Source organism: Echiichthys vipera (genome assembly GCF_963691815.1).
Source record: "Echiichthys vipera genome assembly, chromosome: 7".
Classification (NCBI taxonomy): domain Eukaryota; kingdom Metazoa; phylum Chordata; class Actinopteri; order Perciformes; family Trachinidae; genus Echiichthys; species Echiichthys vipera.
In genome coordinates, this window is record NC_139832.1 from 27,674,129 (window position 1) to 27,701,979 (window position 27,851).

A 27,851-nucleotide genomic window follows, 5' to 3' on the forward strand; every position below is an offset into this window, starting at 1 on the left:
CCTGAGTGTCATTTGGGGCTGGATCATTATTGCAGATACTCCAGATGTCTCAGTAGCAGGAGCAGTAGCGCGTAGCAGGTCTGGCTTCATTCTTGTGTCGATGTTTTTCCTCTCACTCTCACCTATTTGTTCCTTGTGTTTTTTGCCCCTATTGCCCATCTCCCTGTCGACCTGCCTGCCAGCCTGCTGGTCTTCCTGTGCTCATTCCCCGTGACCATTTTTCCCCAGTCCTCTGCGTGTTTTCCCTTTGTTCTCTGTGCACCCTTTTTTTTGGAAGCAAGTTTATTAAATCAGTTAAAACTGACTCCTGAGTTCTTGTCTGCATTTGGGTCCAATCCTCCATGTGTTCCCCGTCATGGTTCACGACGGTAAAAGTTGAGACTAAAAAGAAGGTTTTAAAATTAAGTTGTGCTTTTTTCTTTTAATGTAAAATGGCGACAGCTACTTGTTTAACCTGTGTTGGATTATGGTGATATTTTATATAAGCTTGCCTCTGCTCAGTGTCTTCATATGGCTGACACAGCTAACCATGCTACCCTGAGGTTCAATTGTGAAACTCTGACTCATTGCTGTGAGATATACTGTCTGGTAGGATGGGCATAGGCTTTGTACACCTTTTTAAATAAGGTCTGCTCCCATAGCTGCTATGTGTCCTTATCATGCAGAAAAGTGCCTGATAACACTCTTTGCACGTATATACACAATTTATTGGTTGGCTGATACTCATGCGAGTATGTATGTTTATTTAAACTGTATATGTAAACAAGTAATGCAGCTCATCCGAAACCTCAACTACAAGCATTTGTATGCATTAAGAGATACTCACATGGCCCTAGGTCCGGTAGGAGTTGCACCAGGAAGAGATTCACAAAGTGGAGTGGGTGTTGGTATTTGAAAAGGTGATATTGTAATATCGATGCAAAACAAAAAATACACATCAACAGCTTGGCTGTACACTTGTTACCAAAATAAGGCACCGTAAAATAAATGTCAATTCAGCTTTTTTGTCCTCAATTTCTGTAATTACTACTACTACCACACGGGTACGTGAGGAGTGTGTGTCTCATCTGTTCTCAGAGTGTAAGATTCAGATGATCTGGAGTCGTCGAGGTACGTTCTGCAGCTGGCCACACTGTGTCTCCAATTCTTTTTCTCTCTCTTTCTCACTATCGCTGCCCTGGGCTCGCCATCTTAATCGTCTCTTTACTTCTTGGAAAGTAGTTCAGACTAGCAAAAGGGAAAAAAACAACCTACACAGAAGTTGCATAGTTTTAAGGAACTTAATCTGATTCTGTTTCTTATGAGATCTTATCATCTTCTCAGTTCACACATGAAATATATCACCAAAAATAAAAAATACATTAATTATTATTAATTAAAACAATTAGTTTTAACCATAAATGTAATAAATTATTCATGAATTATATCAATAGCATTTTTAACCGACACATAATGTATGCATCCTTTTTAGCCTCTATTCATTTCATTCATTTCAATTCACCTTTTTAATATTAAACTCTTAAACATCAAATGAATTAGGTTTTATACCCAAAAATGCAATCTCTTCATCAAAAATGAAATATACCGAACCTTGAATATATAAATAAACTACATCTTCTCATTGCAATCTGCATGAAAGCTTAGCTTTAGCTTAGTGATTAGCATAGCCATTAGCATGGACTAAGCATAAACAATAGACGATTTAGTATTTTGAGTTAGCGATTAGCATGTCGCGGTTGCTATAAGCATTAATTAGCAATCTTATTTCTAACAATAAACCAGGTAGAAAGTACACAAAAGTCACAGAAAACCATAAAACAACATCATACTTCACGCGATACCTTAACTATAGGTTCACAGGGAAAAAATATCGAATGGGGGAATAATCCCATCTATTGGGGATTTACTGGAACTGTCTAAATGACAAAAACAGGGTTAGTAACAGGATTTTTTTATTCTGGTTACAGATACTGTGCTTGGTTATATGTATCCATGTGTGTGTGTGTGTGTGTGTGTGTGTGTGTGTGTGTGTGTGTGTGTGTGTGTGTGTGTGTGTGTGTGTGTATTTGTATGTGTGTGTGTGTGTGTGTGTGTGTGTGTGTGTGTGTGTGTGTGTGTGTGTGTGTGTGTGTGTGTGTGTGTGTGTGTGTGTGTGTGTGTGTGTGTGTGTGTGTGTGTGTGTGTGTGTTTATTGCTATCTCTGCATCCCAACCATTCCTCTTGATTTTCTTATACAGTAATCTGAATAACAGATCATAGCAGGGAGATGAGAGCACTGTCTCTAGACTAGGTTGAAACCTACTGTATGGCTGGACCGTGTATGTCATGTATAATCAGTGGTAAAGACTACAATGTTAATTTCTGAACAGAGAGAGTATGCAGATAGCTCTATTGATCCTACTAACTGACCTTCCAACATTTTGTACTGTATGTGTGCACATAAACAGAATATATATAGTGTATATACATATGTATATACATATAGAGTAGAGGTGTGCGTGTATGCATCTATAGAGGCATATGGCGTGCATGGACATATGTATGAATTTGTGTGTGTATCCGAATATATGACATTTATGGCTCTGCGAAACAACAATACTTACAGTACATTCAACCCAAATATTCAATCAAGCCCACACCTGGAACAACCACCACTGTTGGACAAGAACATAATTGTGAAATTAAACAAACCACTCTCAAAACCGTACAAACTAATATCCTCCGCTGACACTGACAATACACCTCATATTCCTGTAGAGAAATGGGAAGATGATCTTGACATGCGGACCAATAACCACTTCTGAAATACAATAACAACTTCAACATGTCAAGGAAAATAACCAAAATAAGGCCAATACAATACAAACGCATTCACAGAACACACAGCACAAGATGCACATAATGGAGTTTACTGGATCAGACATATGTACTCAATATACACTCAACACAACTGATGACTACCTCCTGGCTCTACCTCTGGCTCTGACAACTGGCAAGAAGTAACCATTTATATTCCTTAGCTGTAGCATCCCATTACCTTCTTCTGTGTGCATACTCAGTCAGGCAATTTGGATACACGCAACACAATTCATAAAACCCCTACTCTATCACCAATAAAACAATACTACTGAACAGAAGTAGGGAAAAATCATTATCTGACAATGGCTTGACCTCCTTACACAGCAACTATCAATGGAACGACAAACAGCTCTGCAGAATAAACAGACAGAGAAGTTCAATAAAATATAATCAATAATTCTCAAATCTATAATGCCACAACCCACGTATGAATGGAAATGTCATTGCTTTTCAAGATTCAAGAAGCTTTATTTATCCCGAGGGAAATTATTGTGCAACAGTTTCGATATAAAGGTGGGAAGGGTCAGAGTGACAATAAGCTAATATAAATAAAATAAAAATAAAGCTAACATAAAATAAATCAAACAATAACTAAATGTTGCAGTGGACATTGTGGTTAAACGTAGGTATATACAATATACAACAATACACAGCGTGCAGTTTAGCAGCAAATTGAAATAAAATAAGTACAAACTAAATAAGTGATGAGGAGCGATGCGTGAAACAGTGTTAAAAATGTAGCAGCATTTCTTACAGAACTAAGTTATAGTAAAGTACAGTAAAGTGTAGCAGCATTTCTTACTGAAATATATTTATATATATATATATTTCTTTTCGTCCTCTTCTTTGCCTTTGTTCTTTTTGGATTTAGTTATTTTGCTTCTTTCTTTATTTCTTTTTCTTTATTTAATTTTCTTTCCACATGTTGTTATGTATGTGTCTTATTATTCAAAATAATGTATTTGTATTCCGTTTTACGATTGTTATGATATTATTATTGGCTATATTTGTATGCGCTTATTAGTGAATAATGGCAAAAACCTCCTGCTTTCTGTCTCAAATGCCTGGACAGAAATTGCCAAATTTAGCCATTGTGTACTCTGCATAATATTTTGTAGAAGGATTTAAAACTCAGGGAAATAATCCTGCTCAATTATTTTAAATCCAAAATGAAAGCTGTCGAGGCAGTTTCGTTGATATGTCAGTATTTTTTAAATTGACCTGGTTATGTAAATAAACAAATGTTCCTATGGGGTGTTTGTCTCTGTTTGTGTTTTCTGGCTGTAACTGTGCGTTTGTATTTGTGCTGCAGCCTGTCTGGGCCACATCTCTGTTGAAACAGATTGTTAATCTCAATCTCTTAATTTGTGCACTCACCAGGAAACAGGGCTATTCCTGTAGTGACATCTGCAAACTCATCCATGAGTGGTCCCTCAGATGTGCCTCAGACAGTTTAATGAGTCCAAAGTCTAGGCATGCTTTTAATCCTCGCGCTGGGGTTGACTGTGTGTCAACAGTGTGGATCTTCACCGTTAATTAAGCGTCCTTGTACTGGCATTTCATGTTACACTTGCCTCTGACTACACCATCATAACCACAGAGTGGGTGAGCTGAGGGCTGCAGTGTATTAGTATTCCCGATTTTTTTTGTAGATATGTGTTTGAATTACATTAGCTGAGCCCCCAGTGTTGAATTTAAAGTTAATTATATTTTTGCTTGGACCAGTTAGCATTTCTACAAAGGTTTGCTCTGTATCATTTATGTAATTTCCTTGTGTCACTGCGTCAATTACCAAATCCTGGTCTAGTGATGTGACATTTGCGAACAAAACTTTTTTTTGAACGGCTCTTTGGTGTGAACAAAAGTAACCGAGTCGTACTTGTGAGCCGTTTTTTTGTATCTTGTGCCCAAATTTCACTGCCTGCTCTAGTTCCACAACGCTGCGTTCACAATTCTGCAAGTGTTTCGCTGCACTTCCACATCCACCTGTGGCTGTGACAGCTACACTGAAAACACACCAAACATGTTATCCTACATTCATGACAGGCAGGACCATTTGCACAATGACTGGTTAATATTCACGGATAAATAGTAATCCTCACCCCTAAAAAAGTATTTGAAAAACAACAAACTGCTCTTTTGAACAGCTTTCTGGATAGAACAGAGCCATGAAATCCGGCTCCCATCAAAGAGTCGTAATTCCCATCACTATGCTTGTCTGGATTTGTGTCTGACTGATTTTCATTAACTGTATGCACTCCTTTTCTTTGTCTGGAATGACACACCTTTGCAAGGTGGTTCCATTTGTTACATATCTTGTAATGCTTTCCTTTTTGTCCCATCTACACGTGTTTTCCAAGCTTTATTTTTTTAACTCTGCTGACCAATTGCATGTCTACTCTGCCGCCAGGTATAGTTTTTTAAGCTGTGCTTGTGCTATTTCATAGACCTTGCAGTGTGGCTTTATCCAATGTTCAGAACCAACGCTCAGTAACTTCTCCCTCACTTTGGGTGAATGAATTCCAAAAAACACTGTCTCTTATCATCTCTTCATTGCTAGCAAATACAGTCTTTCACAAACTCTCTCAAATCTGTCACAAACGGTTCAAAAGACTTATTAACTGTACTGTTTCATTGAATTTGTAATGTGCGAAGATAAACTTCAAAGCGATCATGGTACGATTTTTGTCCATGTGTAATAAATATCTTGGCTTTTAACTCAGCTGGATAAGAAATACCTACCCATCTGACTGCTTATGTTCTTTCTCTTGTTGACAACTAAACTAAACACACGTGTTTTAACTAACCATTAAGGAAGTGAGAGGTAAGGAAACACATGCAGTATTGTGAAAGAAATTCATGCATCACATAGAGCAAAAAAGACACAAAGGTCATTTCTGTTCTTCCATCTGGGTAGGTATTTCTTATCCTCCACTTTTCTCCCAAACTGACCAGAAAACACTGAATCCATGTGAAGTTTAAACCTGCACCATGCTTGGGGCAGGCCCATGGCATCCCAGTCCATAAGGGGTGAAGGAACTCCATTTTTGTCCTTTTGAAAACAGCGTGCTATACTCAGAATCAGAATCAGCTTTAATGGCACATACATGGAATTTGACTTCGGTAGGTGTTCACTCTCTCAGACAGGTAGACATATACAGTGGAGACAGTATGCATAAGTAGATAAATATACAAATATATAGACCTGAGGCTGGGTACCATAAATAATTTGGGACAAATATACAATAAACAATCCAGGTGGCAAAAATAGACAGGAAGTTATGGTCATATATACACAATGCATACATTTGTGTGTATATATATATATATATATATATATATATATATATATATATACAAACATTTTCAATACCTGAAGGATGTATTGGACCCCAAACCAAGAGTCAGGCCTTATCGCCCATCATCAGTGTTGAACCTCACTGGTGCTGTTGTGGCTGAATGGGAGCAAATGCCTGCAGCCAGGATCCAAAGTCAGGTAAAAGCCTGAAACCAGAAGAGTGAAGGCAGTTATAGCTACCAATTGATGCCCATGATGCTGATCATGTTCAATAATCACATATGGGCTGAATGTTTGGTGTCCAAATGTGTAGCATGTGAAATAAATTCAAATGAAATACTGTTGTGTAATAATGTTTCTGTCATTTTTATTTCTGTCATTTTTCCAAACCATTGTGAATCCACCAGGGCATATGTTCCACACACGCTGCCTGGTCCTTGCCCCCATGGAAAACATTAAGTATCTCTCTTTGCTACTATATCAAGTGTACTGGTGAGCCATGGGGAGCTGTGGGGCTTAGTGCTTGGGGTCATTGTAGCAGCATAGTCTTAAAACTCAAAAACCAGCAGTGGAGTGTTGGATTGAGCGGTGGAGCTGTGCACTCGCCTGTGTTTGTGTCTTCCTCCCTCGGGGCACCAGAGGAGTAGGGCACTCTGACCATCACACTGTTGCCAGGACAGGCCCCGCATGCCCAGAGTGAGGAGTGAAGACGTGGAGCTGAGTAGATACAGAGGATAATGGAGTTCATAGGATCAATGAGTTTTACTGCCTGGAAACTACTGCTCACAAAATATGACACATCACATCTTGTTATATTCAACGTTTTGCACCTGTCCTTCAAATTGCTATTCACCCTGTCATTCTGGTGTAACTGCCCCCTTTAGGTAACCTTTTTTAATGGAGATTGAGACTACTACAAAACATTTTTACTCCTATATTTTCTCATTTTCAACATATTGTGATCCACCCTGCCATCTTGAAATATCAATCAAGATATATTTGTTAATATAGTACACAGTCAGCTTCAAAAATGCATTACTTTGCTAACTTAGGGTCCACCATGTGTACATTAAAAGCTAACTTTTGCCCAAAATGTCCACCCTGTCACCAAGCCATCGTGAAAGGCAGACAGCAAATATTAAACAGTAATTTCATTATTTTCAAAATAATTTTCCCATTTACTAAAATGTATAGTTGATAAAACTACTAAATATCTTCCTGAAATTGTACATTTTAAAAATACTATGCAATTAAAATATATCTACTCTGATTTAAATGTGTCTGTGGCAGGGTGGAAATAGTTTGCGGCTTGCTCGTACATCTGCTTTCAGTCAGTTTTTTTTAAAGAAAGAGCTTCAGCTTGACCAACATGCATTTGTGTTTTCAGTTTATTTTGAAGTCTCAAAGGCACTGTGAACACTACAAACTAGATTTAATTTACCTCTCTTGTATTGAGGTGGGGGCAGAAATGTCAAAGAAAGACATCGCAAAACCTGAAACAAAAACTATCTGTGTGGCTAAATACAACAAGAGGAAAGTGAGTAAAGGCCTAATTATCTTTTTGTAATTAAGGTGAACCTACCCTTTAAGATGCAGTACAGAAAAATGCACTTACATGTGACAAGGTAAGTTTTTTTCTGGGGAGAAACTGATTTTAGTGTTTTTCTGACCCACCTGTCAGGATCCCTGTCCTGTCAGGCCTCTTCCCTCTTCCTTTTGAGTTGGTTTGTCTCCCTCTGTCTGTCTTTCCCCTCTGTTTGTTGGTCTGGTAGGCGTGTTTCCGCCCAGCTGTGGCTGATTCCCTAATCAGTGGTTGCACCATAAAGAGCCGGATGTGGGACACATTCGGCGCCATACCGTTGTCCTCATTTACGTGGTAACGTCTCGTCGGTTGGCTCCGGTTTCTCGTAGGATCGTATTTTTTCTCTGTGTTGGTTTGTTTATTAATTATTGTTTCCTTGTTCTTTTCCTTTGTAGTTTCCTGAGATCCCGTTCCCTTGTCCACATCCCCAACTGTTCGTCTGTCACCCGTTCCTGTTACCCTCGACCGTCTCGTCATCCTTCGTGGTGTACTTTCTCCCCTGTAATTGGATCCCTTTGTTTTTGTTTATTAAATATTTGTTTAGTACCATACTCTGTGTCCTTGTCTGCATTTGGGTACGGTTCCTCTGTGTTATTTCCTGTACTGTTCATGACCCACCCAAACATCTCTTTTACACATTATTTATTGCTTGAAAAACAAAGTCGGCTCCTAACTCATAGCTAAAGAAGGCCCGCTTAACAATTAGAAACAAAGCAGGTAGTCTAAATGAGTAATATTTCACTCCTGTCTGCACACTCTCCTTTCCTTCTCTATCTCCCTCTCCTCTTTTACCCTGCCCTCTATATAGAACTGTAATTACAGTGTCTTTTTTTTCTTATTAGCAGATAAGACTTTCATAATGGTTCCCTGGAGAGCCTGTCCAAACTTAATTAACACTGGCTGAACAGCCCCCTCTCTCCTTCTCTTCCTCTCTCTTTCTCTAGCCCTCAATGTCTCTTGCTCTCTTCCTCTCTGCTCTTCATCCTCATCCCTCTCTCTCTCTCTCTCTCTCTCTCTCTCTCTCTCTCTCTCTCCCTCTCTCTCTCTATTTCTCTCTGTCTTATTAGACAATGTCGCTGCAGAGGGAAGGAGCCCGCCCGTCAGTGATAAGACTAGAAAGGACGGAAAAATGAAAGCTTGACTTGACACAGGCTTGACTCGGACAACACTGAACAACCACCGGAGGGGGCGGGTTGCTTTTGTGTGTGTGTGTGCTAATTTACTCATTGAATTGTGTGTGTGCATGTGTGAGGATCTAATTCCTCTGAGCGGTGTAAGCCCTGAAATCATGCTCTGATCTTCGGCTGAGTAGCCCGCTCTTTGAATTCCCATTTGTTTGACTTGGAGAGATTAACCATTAATTACTGGCTAGAGAAATTAAGCACACACAGACATACACAGAAGCACACACAACCTCACACAGATTGTGGTGCGGAGCTGTTAAATAGTCCTCATTACACCGGCCCTACCGCATGGGCAAATGACTACAATGACTACAACTTAACAAATGTATAAAGCTGAGACAGCATTGTCTAATAGGACACACACACACACACACACACACACACACACACACACATACACTGCTGGGAAAAAAACTATTGTCCAAAAGATGCTGTTCTGGGCGGTATCTGTCAGGTTTTAGCTGAGTATAACATCAGCCTCTCGCATGAGAACACCAGGGATTAGCACTGGAGAGACAAGCTGACCAAAGCCAAGACAGGAGGATGAAGAATATCACAAACACAAGGCACCTGAGCAATCACAAAGGCAGGCTGTTCAGTGCTTTCCAAAAGCCTTCACATCATGTTGAGCTTCATTTTCCAAATGAGTTCTTTGATCCCCGCATGAGAAAAGAATAGAACACATTTGAAAAGATTGATTTAAAGCGGCGCTAATTCATTTTTTCCTCTTAACAATGGTTGAAATCACAATGCGTAATGTAAAAGGTGTAGTGACAAACCCACAGATAATTAGCAACTATTCAAAACGTCTTTCAACCGTTGTCTGGTCCACAAACCCGTGAAACTCATTTCCTGGCATAGCTGAAATTTACCATTTTACAAAATGATACCGACTAGCTGCTGAACATAGTGGAGCATTTAGCAGCTAAAGAGTATTTCCTTAGGATGGTGGAGACTGAAGCAGAGCGAGTAAAACTAGAGTAAATTTGACAGATTGTCAGAAACAATTGAATGCTAATGTTAGGCAACAGGCGTGTTCAGCAGGTGTGCCTGTGTGGCGGGCTGGGGGGCTGGCGGGCTGGCGGGCTGCCTGTCTGCGTGGGAAACCTTGCTGACCTTTTTCCCTCACCCAGTATGCAAACTGTTTCAAGTTTTCTGTTATATGTGCTGTTTTGTTTTTTCCAAGTCCCGCACTGTGCCTCCCACAGGAGCGCAGTGTGGGGAGTCCTTTTTTATCCCCCCCAACCCCCCACCCTCAGGTGATGTACCCCCTTCATACCCTCTTTTATAAAATAATTTCCCCTCTGGGATGAATCAATGATAATTGATTGATTGATTGATTGATTGGTTGGTTGATTGATTGGTTGATTGATTGATGTGATTGTGTCTACTGCCATTGTTTTTGCAAACACTCTCACCACATTAACTTTATATGGTAGTGATATGTTAATGTTGCGTTTTAGCTTGTTGCTCTGCCCCCAAGTGGCAAAAAAAAGTACTTACTGTCACACCATGGTGAGAGGTGTCCTGTCTTGGGTCTTTTGTCTTGTGAGCGTCATTTTGACGCCTAACCCTAACTGTCACCTTTTGTTGCCTAAACCTATCCAACTACTTTTGTTTCGTAAATGTGGCTGTTGCGGTCCACTTCCAGTCGCAGTTCTGTGTATGTTAAATAGAATGTCATATTTCTTAAGATATCATATTTGTGCATAACAAAGATGTCTTATGAACCTGTGGATGAGAATACGTTGATATAGAGGTTATATAGCCAGATATTTGGTTGGTTAGGAGCATATAAGTCTTACATAAGACTTACATTCATAAGGTTTCTGAAACATGACTCTAAATGAAAGGGAACACGTCGAAGAATCTCAGGTTTTATGTTGCATGTGTGAAAAATAAACTTTATAAAGCACCTGTGTTGGTGTGGAATGACTGACAGTTTGATCAAAACCGCCTCTGAGCAGTTTAAGAGCCGGAAAGTCTCTTCACTCAGAGAACCATGGTTCTTTTAAAAGGATTGGCAGGTATATTTAATCACTTGAAAATGAAGATGGTATGTGACGGTGAAGCAACTTCCTGTTTACAAACTAGGTTGCTTTCGATTGGACAGCGCAACTCATGTTTCCAAGCAGTTTACTCAGACATTGCAGTAGTTCGAACTGTGCCCAAAGCCAATTACCCCCCCCCCCCAAAAAAAAAAACACCCAATTAAAGACATCCTTAAATTAAAACTATTCACTGAGAACTTAGAATTAGGATTTACAAATAGCTAGTGCAACTCAGTCATGAGGCATTCTTTTCCCTTTATTTTCCCTTCAATTTCTATTCAATTTCAGGGAAAATGTCACTCTGTAAGGAACCATATCCTCCAATATTCTCAGGATCTCCTGAGGAAGCTCAACTCATTTGGAGTCGAAAAGGACATTCTCATCTTCTTCTACTACTCATTGATCAAAAGTGTCATGAGTTTCTCCACAACCTGCAGATTCCACTCCATCAGCCTAAAAACAGAAGGCTTTTGCAGGCCACAGTCCAAGTGCAAACGTATAGGACTCTCTGTCAGAGCACTCTCTACAGTGTGGGAGCAGCTAACTCTGAGGACAGCGAGCAGAATTGTACAGAACCCCTCACACGCTCTGTTCCCTGCGTTTGAGTGACTGCAGGACACAGAGGAGAAGGGCAACCATTGTCCCCAAGGCTTTTCAGCTGCTCAACTCCCAACCCCCCCTGCACCCTCAACCATCCAGCTCACCCGGCTCATTACTCGCTTTTTACCCACAACGCGCCTATCACTTTTTTATTGTACATACCTGCACCTTAAACTATCTTTTATTTTTATTATTTTGAACTGATGCTGGCACCATTTCATTTATTCTGTACAGTTGTTTGCCTCTTTTTGCACTTTTAAAAATACCTTTTTTCTGTTGTTGTTGTTATCTTTGTTTTGTTCTGTTTCGTGTGTATACGACTACCCAACGTGCCCTTGAATTGCCCCTCGGGGACAAATAAAATTTCTTGAATTGAATTGAATATTAAGATTCCTTTACCATTCAGAGGTGTAAAAAGCAAGGTTGGCATTACTGTGATTAATGTCTGTTGTAATTTACTTGACTCACCATGGACAAGGACCTCCTGTTGACCAACAGTTTGCTTGCATTTGATGAGTCAAGGTCACATCAGCAGGCTGTTACAGCAGCTCAGCTTTCATCCCAGGGACCGAAATGAGTCTCCAAACATGTATTATTCATTATGCAACGGCCTCACCTAAAAATTGAATGTATTCACCATCTTTTATATGTGGCTGTCAGCACAAACAAGATAGAAAATTTGAGAAAGAAATATGAACAGGCAAATACTTTTGATCACTTGTTATAAGAATTTTCAGAAGGTGGAGAGAGCTGAAGATAAGGCCTGTACTGTGTGTGTGTGTGTGTGTGTGTGTCTGCCTCCATCTAGTGGTCATAAGACGGGGATCTACTGTATGCTGTACATTCACAGCAGTTCATAAGTGCTTCTTATGTCAATCGCTTGTCCCTAACGGGGTCACGGGGGGCTGGGGCTGATCCAAGCTAACATCTGGCGTGAGGCGGGGTACACCCTGGACAGGACGCCAGTCTATCGCAGGGCACATAGAGACAAACAGAGATTTACACCTACGGGCAATTTAGAGTCATCCATGAACCTTACACGTGCATGTCTTTGGATTGTGGGAGGAAGCCAGTGAACCCGGAGAAAACCCACGCAGACAAGGGAGAACACACAAACTCCACACAGAAGGGCCCCAGACCCTGATTCAAACCAGGGACCCTCTTGCTGTGAGGCGACAGTGCTAACCGCCACACCCTTAACCAAATATCAACAAGGTACTATGTGTTGTAGCACAAATGTATTCTGAAAAGAGTCAATGACAAAGAAAAACAACAGGAGCCATTATTTGTGATTTGTCTTTATTGTTTAAATTCACCAAAAAGTTTTCTGCATAACTACATCCAACAGCATTCATTGTTGTCGTCACTGTGACCTCATCAACACCCGAGTGACAACAGCGTGACATCATCAGCGGCGCCATGATGTCACAGCATCATGACGTGGCTCAAACGGCAGAAAGAAACTACTGAATGTCAGTCCTTACCAGAGTCCGTCCTCAATAAAAGCATCTCGCCACTACCCGTGTAAAGCACAAACATTGCACATCAACTTACAGCATAGCATCAAGTCTCCGTCTTTAAATGACTGCTTAAAAACCAACACACCCACCTCTCTCTTCAACATGGAGTCAAATAAATGATTAACATGAGACATGTAAACTCGTTGTCTTTTCCATACATGGCTTTATACATTTGAATGTATAGATTATTTAAATTTATGATGGCTGCTGCAGATTTGTAGTGATGGTGAATCAAAACGGCGACAATGTGCGCTCATAATGCTCCAGTACTGTCATCTCATACCTTTGCTTTCTTTTCCCTAAATACCCAGATCTAATATTTCTCATGCTCAGGCCTAGATTTAGAAAGGGGAGGGATTTTAAACAATGTCTGAACTGGAAAAGAAGACTTCTTATCTGTGTCACTTTCTAGATACAGGCTGTAGATATATTCTATATATGTTAATGTTCAGCATTATTCAAGTTATAATTCTAGAGGCAGGGCCGTAGCCAGGATTGTAGAAATACTGAAGTCAAATATACAAACCCCCCCCCTTAAGAAATTTTTGACTAGCCTCCGAACCATCCATGTTTCCTATATCAATGTAACGGTCAAAATAGATTCTCTGTAAATGTTATCCCCCGTAACCAGATCAATGAGCTAAATGCCGTTTCAAAGCTGGCATGTTTGTTTTTGGCCTAAACCAGTCACATTTAAGAATTGTGTTTAATTGTATTTTCTATATTCCTCCTCAGGTCATTCAAACCCTCCAGTGCCACAATACTGTGCACATGTGCTGTGTGTGGTTACTGGTAGCTACAGCCCAGTATAGGGATCCAAAGACTTGTATTGTTTACCTGAAAAAGGTAAAGATTATGCATTTACAGTTTCAGGGTAAGTTGAAAGAAATCTGAAATTGGTTTGTAGATTCTTTAGATATTTTGATAATTTGTCATGCTAATTTGTTTACACTGATTTTGCTCCTTTGAATGTTTGGGCTCTTTATAAAGGTGCTTATTTCATATTAAACTATAACCTACTAACCTATCTTTACATTTTTATGTAAACTATCTCTCTATTCCCTGCCTCATCATTTCCTATCTAATATACTCTCATTTGGTATCATTTGCCACATTTAACACAACTCTATATGCCTTAGCTGTTTTATGTCCACTTGGTGAAGTTAACATATGGCTATAATCTCCTTTAGTACCATCTAAATGATGAGGAGCCCTACAGTACGTACTGTGTGTTCACAGATTTCCAGACCTCCTCAGAAAAATGAGGGTAAATATAATTTAGAATCTGACATTCTTTGTACTAAAAAAATTGCATTATTTCAACTATTATGGCTATATTAGTTTTGTCCAAACACAAAGAATCCTGTTAATGCAGGGTACGATCTGTCTTTTGTCCCTCTAAACACTCCATCAGTTCCTTTAGTAATATGTATTATGTAATATTTTCTGTTAGTAATACTTTGAAAAACAATAATCCAGATGAAACTGAAATGTGTGCATCCTTCACCCTTCCATTCGCAATGGAAACACGAGAAAGAAAAATGGCGTCAGGAGTATGTCCAACAGTATTCCTCCCACAGTACTTGCATAAATCTCTTTGTTAAATCATCTGCTATATACAGTAATACATTTAATCGTTACATATGCGGCTCAGCTAAGCCCGGCAAGTCTCTTGAACAGTACTACACCTTAGCTCAGTGAGCAAGTATTCCTCCCCCTCTATCACGACCAAAATAACCAAAAGTCACATTCCCTTATACAGTAGAATACAGTAAAATAACTGCTTTTTCTAAGAATACTGATGTGTTCACAGAATTGCAACAGACCTAAGTCAATCCACAATTGAAATCAGTTCAAATCCAAGTCATCATATAATAAATAACGTCTATTTTTAACTTTTGCATTTTGCGAGGAGTCAAATTGCAAAGCTACAAGACACAGCACTGCATGTGAGTAGGATTTCAATTAGAAGAGTTGATCCAGGTCTGACTGATGATTAGCGGACAAAAACGTCATAATCAGATGATGGACAGAACATAGTGATTAATTCTTGTCTTCATTACGCAATCTGATGAAGGAAAAAAGTAAATGAAGGAATTATTTTTAAAAGTACAGAAATGCCATCATTACCACAGACAACTAAGCCGCCGATTTCTCTGTTTTGTAGAATGTAATATATTTTTTTTGCCTTGAGATAAGGTGAGTGAAAGAGAAACACTCACTATGTCTTTTTTTAACAGTAATCCATTGATAATAATCAATGCACAAAAGTAAAAGACAAAAGCACACAAATATCCAAAAACTGAAATTGAGACAGCTCAAGACAAGATTTTTTTTCCCTTTTCCATAGATTTTTTCTCACTTAAGTTTAAAATACACATATTAACCAGCTGTAGAATGATTACATACAGTAGGAATTTGGATTCATCCAAAAAAAAAAGCACAGTTTTAAGTCAGTCCAGCTTTCCTGGCTTCATGGATGGAAATTAGAGGCAAGTCCAGGATGGTCCAGTCCAGTCCAGTCCAGTTCAGAGGAGGAGTAGACTAGTGGCCACGGCTGGGGCACTACCGCTGACAGCGCAGCGCTGTGTGCCATCATGTGCTTGGCGGATGGCAGCTACTGTACGATGATTGCTGGGGCAGAGTTGAAAGGTCGCCCTGCATGTCACACTGTACTGTACTCACCTTGTTCATCCACACTGTACATACATGTGTTATTACGCAGGGAAGCACAGTACAGCTTCACACAGTGCAGCTCAGTTCAGTTCAGCAGTGTGAGGAGCCTCTCGCTGTATAATGGTGGTCACCACAGAGGAGGCAGTCTACATAGAGATAGTGACTAGGGGGCCGGTAAGGGCCAGTGAGGCCAGGGGCTCAGGGAGCAGAGAGAATAAGGAAAGTGAGGGAATTATGGCTGAAAGTTTTGAACTGGGGAGGAGATTGAAGCAGGAGCTTTGACCAGGTGCAGTGGCTTATGGGGCAGAGAAGTTCTGGAGGATGAGAAACACTTTGAGCTGCAGATGAAGCGGGCTGAGATAGGACGGATGAAGGCCAGCCCAGTGGAGAGAGGGTGATGGATGAATCAGACAGGAGGAAGGCCAGGACCAAGTGACGGAGGGTTGCGAAAGCTCCAGAGAGTTTTCAGTGTGAGGGCGAGTCCTCTGCCCATCCAAAGAGACACCTGGAGAAAAACACATCGAGCACATATAAACGAATGATCTGCCCGACTGAGTTTTCACTTAGCAGCCACTATTTCTGTGTCAGATTCTGATTCAATTGCCTGTTGACCAACAGTAAGATGTCTTGCCAGCGCTAAACTCTGATTCAGAAAGCTATCATATCTTATTAGCTGAATAAATTTTTATTGCGCAAAATACCAGGGATGGCTTAACAGCACAGGGGAAATAATATAGAGAGATATTGTTAGTGATTAGCCCTGCAAGTAGTCTTTAAATCATTAATCTTCCAGCTCCACCTTATTTGTGTGCACGAGCAAATGTCACTTTGTGGTGTGACCGCCACTTAATGATGTGGTGGATCTCAAAATTAGTCCTAGATGCTCTTTAATTCCCTGATGACCTGTTTTTGTGTGTTGTGCTCTTGACTTTGGTCTTTTAATTTAAATCATATTTGTTAGTTATTCCTTCTCAGGTCAGAGAGCTTGGCTTCAGAACCAAGGGGAGGGTGGCTGGTTAGAGTCCCACATGGGCCCAATGTGGACTGGTGGCTGGAGAAATTAAAGTTCACCTCCGGGGCACTGCTGCTGTACTCTTGAGCAAGGCACCAAACCACTAAATGCTATGACTATGTGGCAGCCCCCATCTCTCCATCAATGCACGTCTTTACTGAACTGTAGGTCCTGTGTGTGCATGTGTGTGTATTTCGAGCTTATGTGTGCGTAATGAGTAACAACAACAGGGTGTAAACATTAAAAAAAAGAAGAAAGAAGTATAAAGTACTTCTTCTTCTTCTTCTTCACTATTTATGTATTTTAATTCAATTTAAGGGCTGCTGCCGTGTGTAATACACTGTTCAGTACTTCTAATACAACATTAACTTTAATACTTTTCAAAAGTTTTCCGTGCAGGTGTTGCATTCCTCTGAGCAGCACTGCAGCAGATGAAGGCTCATCTGCTATCTAAACACAGGTCATGTTTAACTGAATACATATTACCAGGCTGATTTTAAATCTGCAGTCGGCAAGTCTGGCTGATCGAGTTGACACAGTCAAATTTCTAATGTTTACAACTCTCACGCCCCTCCCCTATTACCACCGAGCTCCTCTGCTTCCTCCCTTCGAGTGCTCCTCAGTGCGTGTGCACCTGATTCCTGTGAATTTTTGCAAAACAAACAACAAGCTCTATGTGCATGTAGAGGTGCGTTTTTTCCTAAACCCGGTTGATTTATGTTGTTCTATCAGAGCATAGTGTCGGTTTCAGTGAATATGATCAAAAAAATGTTGCCGATTTCAACTTTAAGTAATATGTTAAAAGATTTACATGATTTTGGATTGTTAAAGTTGCTCTGTGGAGTTTTCTTGTGCACATTTAGTGTCACTCATTAAAAACAACAAACTGCTTCCTCATTAATCATTTGCAAAGCTAATTCTTTTAGAGCTGACTGAATGGGTGTTATCAGTTCCTTTTGACCATCTTAGATATGAGGTAGTATGGCCCTGCCCTTACCCTTAGCCCTCTACATGCACGACCACAGAGCTGTAGGATGAAAAACTGGCACAGTATTGAAAAGGTATAAATCCTACTTGAAGGACAGGGACTACTTTGTGTCTATAGGTAAATACACATCTGAGAGCAGAACTCCCAAAAGCTCCATTTTGGGGCCTCTTCTGTTTAATATCTACATGCTTCCACTGGCTCAGATCATGAAAAACAACAACATATGTTACCATAAGCTACGCAGACGACACACAAATCTACATAACTATATCACCAGGCGACTATGGTCAAATACAAGCACTGGGTAGATGCATCGAGCAAATCAACGGTTGGATGGAGCAGAATTTTCCCAATTAAACAAAGAAAAAACTGAAATAATAGTTTTAGGAGCTAAGGAAGAATGATCAACGGTCAACAGCAATGCTAAAAACCACAAACCAAGCCAGAAACTTAGGTGTGGTCATAAACTTAGTATATCAAGTATATCATTGTGCAGGTTAAAATTCTGCTGTTTTTTTTTTTAAAGAGTGAGAGGACACTAAAAAATTCAGAAACTTCTTCACAATGTAAGTAAAGTGTTAGTTTCCATTTGTCACTTTCTGCATGTGGAGATATCTAGCCGATAACCCAGTCTGAATCCTAAATGATATGAAGGATTAAACTAATTTGTTTCAGTAATTGAAATAGAGCACTCTTCGTTGTTCCACCCTAGTAGAGGCTGATAAGACAGGTCGCTCTATATATTTCCTTTAAATCTAACATCTTAACATCTAATATCTAAATAATCTAACGTTGCTGAAGTATAAATATATTTGAAATACATATAAACAAATGCTCCTCTCACTAAAAGCATGGAAACAGAACACAGCAGTGCTGCGACGGTATGACCCACCAAGCTATCAGCCGTTTCCACTCAGTGTCACAGGCTGATGAATTCAGCAGATGGTTTCAAGATGACGTGAGTTCTGCGGGGAGAAGAGAAGAACTACTTTACACACTGGAAAAATACTGGTCCAGAAAGTGTCTGCAGCCTGTCATGTATCAAACTATATACAGGAGCTGTGTGTGTCTCACCGGTGTGTCGTTCCACTGACGCGGCAGGTCTTCTGGCTCGGGTGGGTAGGACATCCAGGACGGGCTGCGGTATGAGGACGGTGGTGACATGACGAAGTAGTCTGAGTATCCCGGGCGGTTGGCAGATATAGCGTAGACTGCTGTTATTGGGTTTCCTGTGAGGTGCAAAGATGGATTTAGCCAACGACTGAACTTGACTCATCATCATAGCTACTGTCTGCATTTCAACGCCACCACTCTGTCGTACCTGAGTAGGTGGTGATGGACTGGTCGACAGTTACAGCAGGGAAGGGGGTCCTGGACAGCGGCAGGTACGGGGCGCCGTTGTGCTGCTGGGCCTGCAGGTCCGAGGCCTCTGACACACGGGGCTTCAGACTAACATCAGGGGTGGAACTGTCAGTGGAGAGGAGGGACTGATGTAAACCTCATATACGGTAATCATACGACAATTCTACAGCAGCTATTGAATACAGCAGCATAAAACTAAAGCTCCACGTAGAAGAGAGGAGGTCAACTATGATTTAGATCTATGATTATGATCTATTGAAAATTATTTCTTACATTTCAAGTGAGGAGGAAATCTTTCTACATTTCTGTTGCTATTAGGTGTCTGTTGAAGTGTAATGCAAATTTGAAATGTCAAAATGAAGTTGGTTGATACAATACAGTCAGAACAGAACAAGCACACAGACACACACACAGAGTCCATCCACATATTAGTCATGTTTGGTTTTTTAAATTACACACCAAGTACTGACTAGTTATATTGAAAATATTCTAGCCAAGGTCTGTTACAGACTCTGCTGCATAACATACTGCCCTGATCAGACAGAGCAGGATTTGCACCATATCTATAATTCTTGCTACACAACACCTGAGCCAACCATGATTATCAGGTGCGTCTCTGCTTTGGATTCACGGAATTCACACAAATTATAGTGCATTAGTTTTCATAGTTATATTTACGAACAGTGAATAAGGATAGCCTGACATATCACACGAAAATTCGTCCTGTCAGGCTCCAAGTAATGCATTTTTTTCTGTTCAAAAATGAGCTGCTCAATCAGCGTCCTGTGAGGAGCTACTGCATGGAGTGGAGGGTGACGACAACACAGAGAGGTTAAAATAGAATAGAAAATCAAGCAATGAAGCTTTAATAATTCTCTGGTAAAGGATAACCAATTTGTTTTCACCTATCAGTATCTAGGTACAGCAAAATATTGAACTGAATATGAATCCAGGTACCCCTATCAAGACAGGGGAGTCTTTAAAAATAAGCCTTTGAGACAGTTTTTTCATGTACAAACTATTAACAGATATCCCGCAGAGTCGCTAACAGCTGGAGGTGGCTAACAGTTATTAGCTCAGGACAGTACGGTTCCGGCATTAAAACGGCTTTTTTAACCACTAATACTGCTCAAAATAACAGCAAACCTCTGCTGTAGCATGAGAAGAGTCCCTACACATAAAATGAAGAGTCCATATATTCCGTGGGTCCGATTTAATTTAGCATTTTGTTAGGGTTATGGGTTACGGTTAGGGAGTAGTGTTAGGGTCTACATAAGACTATTTGCCGGGGAATTTGGCACTGATTGTAGAAAAATTATCCTATAATAATAATATTAAAAGGTCCGATGTTCCCCAGTCACATACAAAGCGGGGAACATAGGTACACTGCCAAAACAAAGCACCAAAAAAATAAAGTTTTAATGCCGTACTGCCCTGAGCTAATCATGTTAGCCACATCCGGCTGTTAGCGACTCTCCGGGATATCTTCGTTAATAGTTTGTACATGAAAAAACTGTCTCAATGGCTTATTTGATGTATGTAAGTGCCGAAAAAGATGAGGAATGATTTTTACGCCGGACTTACACTTCAAGGCATGGAGGTAAGATTGAATGCAGTAGTTATCCAAACTTAAAAATCTAGAGCTGAACTATATGGGAAATGCAAATAATTATGTTCTACAATAGGAACTGATTTTGGCATGGGTGGAGGCACAAGCAATGAGACATGAAGAGTTGGATTTTGTGTTGTACAAATATGAAAATGGCGAAAAGGCAGGTAAAATGCTTGCTTGCGAACTTAAATCTGCATTTTCATCTAAATTTCAGGGAATTAAAGGATGTAATGAAGTAAGTTTATGCTCTACAATTGGTAGAAAAATCATGGTAGGCATTTGATATGCCGATTCCAGTATTAGACTTGATATATTTAAAACTGTCCACTTTTAGACCAACAAAAATAAAAACAGGATGCAATATTTAAGTTCAAGTGTGACATTTTTTCTTGCATTCCAATGGAGCTTCTCAGATGCAAAAAGATTTCAGACTTGATCTGATCATCATCATTTGAAGGTCTTACACTTGCAACTCAACCTTCATGTTGAGAGAAAATCGCAGAAAACATAACTAATGATACAATAAGAAAATAATGAAAACATTTTTTAGACTTTCTTTTTGCAGTCTGGTTGAAATATCTGGACATTTTGGGTACTTATGACTCATGACCTCACCATCTAAAAACTCTACGCAGTGTTTGTGAGTGTACATGCAGTACACTCACAAACACTGCGTAGATTTTTCTCCACCAAAGGACCAATAAAGCATTTCTTATTGTACTGCATCAGATTTTTCCATATCATTGTTGCAAATAAAATAAAATACCAAATGAAACTTCTGGGTAGAAATATCAACAAAACTAAATAAAGAGGTGAATAACTCCTGACTGGTTGCTGAATGAAAAATTGGGCAAAGAAGTTCCACACAGGTGCATTAGAGATTCATAATTATAAAAGTAATTTCCATCGGCTGTGAACAGATGATTTCCTTTTGTTTAACACACTTAATCCAGCAGAGTTTTGAAAAATGGTGTGAAAAATATGCAAAAGTAGACTTCTGCTGTGCTTAGAAAGTGATGATGATGGGTTACGGTTCCAGCTCCCAGTTTCATTAATATTCTGTGGCTTTTTAAAAATCTTTATTCACCTTCTTCTTCCTGAATTATAAAATGATCTGATACAGAGATTAGCACCGACACTTTGATTGGACGAGAAGTCATCCAGGAACACTTTCAACTGCTGCCTGGCAGAGTTTCAGGTGTGGAAGTAAATCTGTGGCATCTTATTTTGAAATAAAAAAGCTTTTGAATTTCTGAATATTTATGCATTGAAAATATGAATCAGAAAGTACTGTGAATTCAACTCTTAATTTTTCAGTGTATTTTTCAATGTCAACTCTGAATTTTGCAGCTGAATTTGGCCTGATGAAATTTTTAACTTTGAATTATCTCACTTTGAATTTATAACATTGTGTTTTGCTTCTTAACCTTGAATTGTTCAACCTTGAATTTGTGAACACTGAAAAATGAAGAGCTGAACTCATTTTCAATGCATAAATATCCAGTGCTAGAAATCCAATAGCTTTTTTATTTCAAAATCCGATGACACAGATTTACTTAAGACCACACCTTAACCATGTCACAACCTGTCCTCTTCCGCTCTTGTTTTCTGCAGCCCTCCCTATTGTTCTCTTCCTCTCCTCTATTTGGGGTCCTGAAGAGGTCTGTTGTGCCATGGCCTCACCATCTGAAAACTCTAAGCAGTGTCTGTGTTCCAGCTTGTTATTGCTCTCTGTGTAGACCACACTTTTCCATTTTCAGTGTTACACGTTTTGTCATTGTCCTTTTTGTGACATTGCAGCAGCAGCATCTGCACGGTTTAAATACTAACCGCTGTACATGTTACACTACAGCAGGAGACCGGAGGACAGATGATGCCATCGCCAGGGCTCGGGACCATAATGCACTCTGCTCGCTAATGCCACACAGTGCATACTAAAGAGAAATTAAAATGCTGCACTCTTCCTCCCTGAGGGAACAGAGGAACTGATGTATGAAAAGCTCAATTATTAACTAACACATTTCTGTTTGCAAGAATAATGGTCACACAACCATAGTTGAAGAATTGTAAAACCAACCGTGTCTGTCTTACATGATTCAAACATTTTAAGTCCTGTATTATATCTAGATTATATTTCTGCATTTTACTGCAAGGTGTGGGTTTGTTCCTGTCAATCTGCGGTACATCGCAGCTGGAGCATGTTTACTTGTAAGCGTTTTTTTTTGGGTTTGTCCACCAGATGGCAAACACGTCCCTCCATGTAATCCACATCAGCTGAACAGTCAATCACTCTCTGCAGTGCTAAAGTGCCCAGCAACATGGTGCACACAGCAACAGCATTCGAATGAAGAAGCTGCTCAGTTCATACCAGGCAGACTAACAAGTGGGCCTGAGAGAGAGAGAAGTGAGAGGCAGTCGGCTCAAATGATGCTGATTACAGTTTTACTCATTTGCTTGAACACATTGGTCCACACAGCAGTAACTATAAAAATGAGAAATCTCAGGCCAAAATGACACAATTTGTTTACAAAATGCTCTAACACTCACCAAGTATTTAAATATATCATAATATTACATACTATAATATATTATAATAATGTAATATTTTCATCAACATGTGGTCAAATGAATACATTATTTTAATCAATCATCACACAATGGACAACATGAACAGGTTCAACCTCAACTTGTGCTGAATGCCTGTTTGTTGATACTTAAAAATAAAAAGGTAAACAAGTATATCACAACATGAATTTTTCTCTAAAGAGGGTTTTACTTGAGACAACAAACCCTGCTGCACTCTTTTTTACAACGCCCTGTTGAAAAACTGTATAAATTAAAAAGACATCTTCTAAGAAAGTTTTCTTTATTCACTTTATTCTTGTGTGTTCTTGTGTGTTCTTGTGTGTCCGTGTCCATGACATTCAGGCATTCATTATAGCACAGTTTTTGTACTGCATTCTTCCTCCACCAAAGGACCAATAAAGAATTTCTTATTGTACTGCATCAGATTTTTCCGTGTCATTCTTTTTGGCTGAAATGTTACAGCCATATTTTAGGTGTCGACCTTGAGTCTTGGTTCCATCCTTTAAAAACTCAGAAATGCTGAATATCGCAAATAAAAATGAAATACCAAATGAAACTTCTGGGTAGAAATATCAACAAAACTAAATAAAGAGGTGAATAACTCCTGACTGGTTGCTGAATGAAAAATTGGGCAAAGAAGTTTCACACAGGTGCATTAGAGATTCATAATTATAAAAGTAATTTCCATCGGCTGTGAACAGATGATTTCCTTTTGTTTAACACACTTAATCCAACAGAGTTTTGAAAAATGGTGTGAAAAATATGCAAAAGTAGACTTCTGCTGTGCTTAGAAAGTGATGATGATGGGTTACGGTTCCAGCTCCCAGTTTTATTAATATTCTGTGGCTTTTTAAAAATCTTTATTCACCTTCTTCTTCCTGAGTTATATATTGATCTGATACAGAGATTAGCACCGACACTTTGATTGGCCGAGAAGTCATCCAGGAACACTTTCAACTGCTCCCTCGCAGAGTTTTGGGAGCAGGACCACACCTTAACCATGTCACAACCTGTCCTCTTTCGCTCTTGTTTTCTGCAGTCCTCCCTATTCTTCTCTTCCTCTCGTCTATGTAGGGTCCTGAAGGGGTCTGTCGTGCCCCAGGTTCTACGGCAGTTTCCCTACAGAAACTTCCCCACAGCGCATTCACCAAAGCAGACTAGCTACAAGCAGTTCAAGCCTTATTCATCAACTATGTTTCTCTCTAGTGAAGCGTTAAACACATCTGGTTGATGGTTGTTTGCTATTGAAATGCCACATGTGAGTACCTCTTTTGAATCTCAGCTGCACAGTGGATGTTTGGCTACCTGGTAGAGCATTTACGTCTGTAGCATTTAGTCGATATCTTGTCCTTTACAGAGGTTCCCTTGTGTCTATTATTACTATTTTAAATATATTTTCTTATTCAAGTGTCTGTAGTTCTGTTTGTGTGAGTGTGTGTTGTACCGTCGTAATGAGGTCCCAGGCGGTGGTCCTGGTCTTGAGGGGATCAGTGGCGGGGGAGACCCAATGCCCATATCAGGAAGCTGGGTGAAACGGAAACCCTGCAGAAGCAACAAATCTAAATTATGACACATTTAACCAGCATATGGACTTTATAGAGTGCGAAATACCAAGAACAGCAGTGGAAGTAACAGTAAACAAATCTGGACAAATAAAGAGGGCTAGAAAATTAGCGGGCTGTCTGATCGGAGCAAAACACAAGATTAATACAGATTCAAGCAGCACAAGGCTTGTTATTATTTGTTGGTGGGTGTTCAATCCTCAGTCTCTTTAATCTCTGTAAAGCTTCTCCCCTGTTGATCAGCTGTTGGTAATACACACACAGTGAGATCACTAACAGCAGCTTTTCTGTCCCACGTCTCTGTACAAGTCTGTGTGCAAACGTGCAGAAAGGATGCTGCTTTTATGAAATATGTTGTGCATGGCCCTAACAACAATAACAATTTAATGTATGAAAAAATGTATATAAACTCTTCTTACGATAGAGAACACTAAAATATGTTTCTGAAAACACTTTATACAAGAAATATGCAATACAGTGAAAACATATTGATTCCTATTTGATCAGTGCTGACTAGTTTCAGAGTTTGATCAGAGTTTAGAGCAGTTATTTACACTGCGTCAGAGACTCCTCGGCTCTGATTGTTTGTTTTCATTCAGGCAGAGCAGCAGGAGGGTAACCTGCAGCACAGCATCTGAATTCTCATGATAACACGCAATCACGCAATAATCGTGGGTTCACATTTCACACAAAATCCATCTTGTCAGGCTCCAAGTAACATGTTTGTGCTCAGAGCAAAAGTGAGCCAACCATTCAGCATCCAGTGTGTAGCTACTGGCAGTTGAGGGGGGAGCGGAGGGTGACAACAACACAAGGGGCGGTCACTCCTTCAAAACAATGATGGCGCCTCCTAAAGGTTAGCTTTGATGCATCTGTTTAATCAGAACTGTAGAGTTTTTCTTCATTTAGAGAAGAGAACCGCACTGATTGACTTCGGTGAGAGTTTGATTTACAGACGGTTCATCCAATCACCTGCCATGTATGTTTTGAAAGCGCCTGCCCTTTCCTAATCAGTTTCCAATGACGGCTTCTCAGATGGTTCCGAGATGAGTCAGGTTAGTAGGTTGAGGCGGAGGAAGGTTTTCACAGAGTGTCTGTCTCATGTAGTGATGTCAGGATGTAGTGACAGTTTGTGCAAATATGAAAACACTTGTTTTATACTGTTATGCCACTATAATAATATAAAGGAATGAAACAGTATAAACATTTCATATTGGAGCTGTCACAGCCTTCCACCATGTTTTCATTAACACAACAAACCTGTGTTGTTATACCTGCACCTGCGACTGTTGCTAATGTTGGTTGATGCTGTTTATCAGTGAATCTTCATAGTATCTTCATACTTTTGAATATAATAATACATTTACATATAATAGTGTCTTTTTATGTTGTGGTGTTACTACTACTTTAGCTTATCATTCTGGGATAATGGTTGAAAAAAAAAAAAACTCTGGCTCGTCCGTATTTCTTTAAAAAATCACAATCATCTTGTGCAACGCTATGGCTGATAGTGGAGATAGCAAAAGGATGTCAGGCTCTATCCAAGTACTATACATCGGGTAAACTAGGAAACTTTCACTTTAGTAAAGGATCTAAATACTTTTTCCCATCACTGCTTTTTTCACATATCAAATCTATTTCCATAAAGTAGGAATGGATTTTATTCTATTCAAGGCAAACAGCAAGAAAATAAATGAATTTCACTTTTATCATCTAAGTCTATCAGATAAAATGCATACTTGTCACAGCTATATATTGTGCCTATTTTCTTCTTTTAATAAATCTTAATTTCCCATCCCATCATGTCATATGCGTACCTATCCTATTCCATTCTCTCCATAGGTATCACTGTTAATAGTTTCTGTTGAAACTGCTTTCTGCCGAAGAAATGGTAAAAAGAGCTCATTGACAGTAGAGTCTATTATATACTGTTGGAAATGTGACCACCACAAATGAGATTCCCTTCACCTCCATTGTACTGGGGTGGAGGCAGTAATGTGTGAAACAGAAACACCTGGACTAATAGAACCAAAACTATCAGCATGACATGGTACCACTTGAGGTAATTGAGGAAACAATATTTTTTATATACATATTTAATTATATATAATATGGGTAAATGGGCCCATGAACTTCCTTCTAGTGCTTACTGGTTTGGGCAGGCTACACTGGTGCATGTCCTCGTAGCCTGCACTCCTCTGCCTGCCTCCACAGGGATGGTTCATGGTCCCCGGGGCGCTGGTCACCCCGTCACTGTAGTGGCTGGTGTGGGATGGGTTGTAGGCTCTGTGGGCATGGTGGTGGTGGTGGTGACGGCTGCTGATGAGAGACAGGAACAGAAACAAAAAGCTGAATCGAAAGTTCACTCCTACTCTCTTCTGTTTTTCTCTGGTGTACTGTACAAAATCAAGACATGTTCAGAAAATCTCCACTTTGTGAACAGCAGCTGGGGGTGGGATGTACTTTTCTTTCCCACACGATACAGAAAATCATGCAGATGTGCTAAGAAATAAATGTTCTGTGAAAAAATATAAATTTACTTGGTTGGAGGAGAAGGGGGGTCGTGGTCCGGAGGTGCCAGGCTGAAGGCGTTGCCTAGCAACATATGCATCTGCGTGCGGACTTCATCAATGGATGGCTGGGAGCTGAGTGTGGAGGAGTCGGAGCCACGGTGAGCTTTCACCCCCAAGCTGCCGTTCCCGGTGCCAGTAGATCCACCTCCGTAACCCAGAGAGCTCATCAGACGGTCCACGTTGGTTTCCTCGAACGGTTCTGGTTCAGCCTGCAGAGCATACACACTCAGCCATTCATCAACTTGTCTAATAAGTGATGAAGGTATTGAAATCTGATCGTTCCAGTCACCATCTCTGCACACACTGATTAACCCTGAGGAATACTGATGTCAAAAGTCTTTTCAGTTCATGGAGAAGCTGAAAATAGACAGCAGCACTCACAAAAA

At 39.9% G+C, this 27,851-nt stretch overlaps 1 protein-coding gene across 1 annotated transcript in view; it reads right to left on the reverse strand.

Moving 5' to 3' along the window:
- Nucleotides 1-16,169: 16,169 nt before the first annotated feature.
- The window catches only part of kiaa1549la (KIAA1549-like a), a gene marked incomplete at its 5' end in the record, with an annotated part of 127,969 nt that continues 116,287 nt past the window's right edge, over nucleotides 16,170-27,851 (reverse strand). The window contains 7 exons of the mRNA XM_083916496.1: nucleotides 16,170-16,275; nucleotides 18,663-18,735; nucleotides 18,845-18,999; nucleotides 19,092-19,237; nucleotides 24,775-24,872; nucleotides 27,043-27,208; nucleotides 27,433-27,674. Of these exons, the coding sequence (XP_083772622.1) occupies nucleotides 18,706-18,735; nucleotides 18,845-18,999; nucleotides 19,092-19,237; nucleotides 24,775-24,872; nucleotides 27,043-27,208; nucleotides 27,433-27,674 (837 nt within the window). The 3' untranslated portion in view covers nucleotides 16,170-16,275; nucleotides 18,663-18,705. The remainder of the gene's footprint in view (nucleotides 16,276-18,662; nucleotides 18,736-18,844; nucleotides 19,000-19,091; nucleotides 19,238-24,774; nucleotides 24,873-27,042; nucleotides 27,209-27,432; nucleotides 27,675-27,851) is intronic.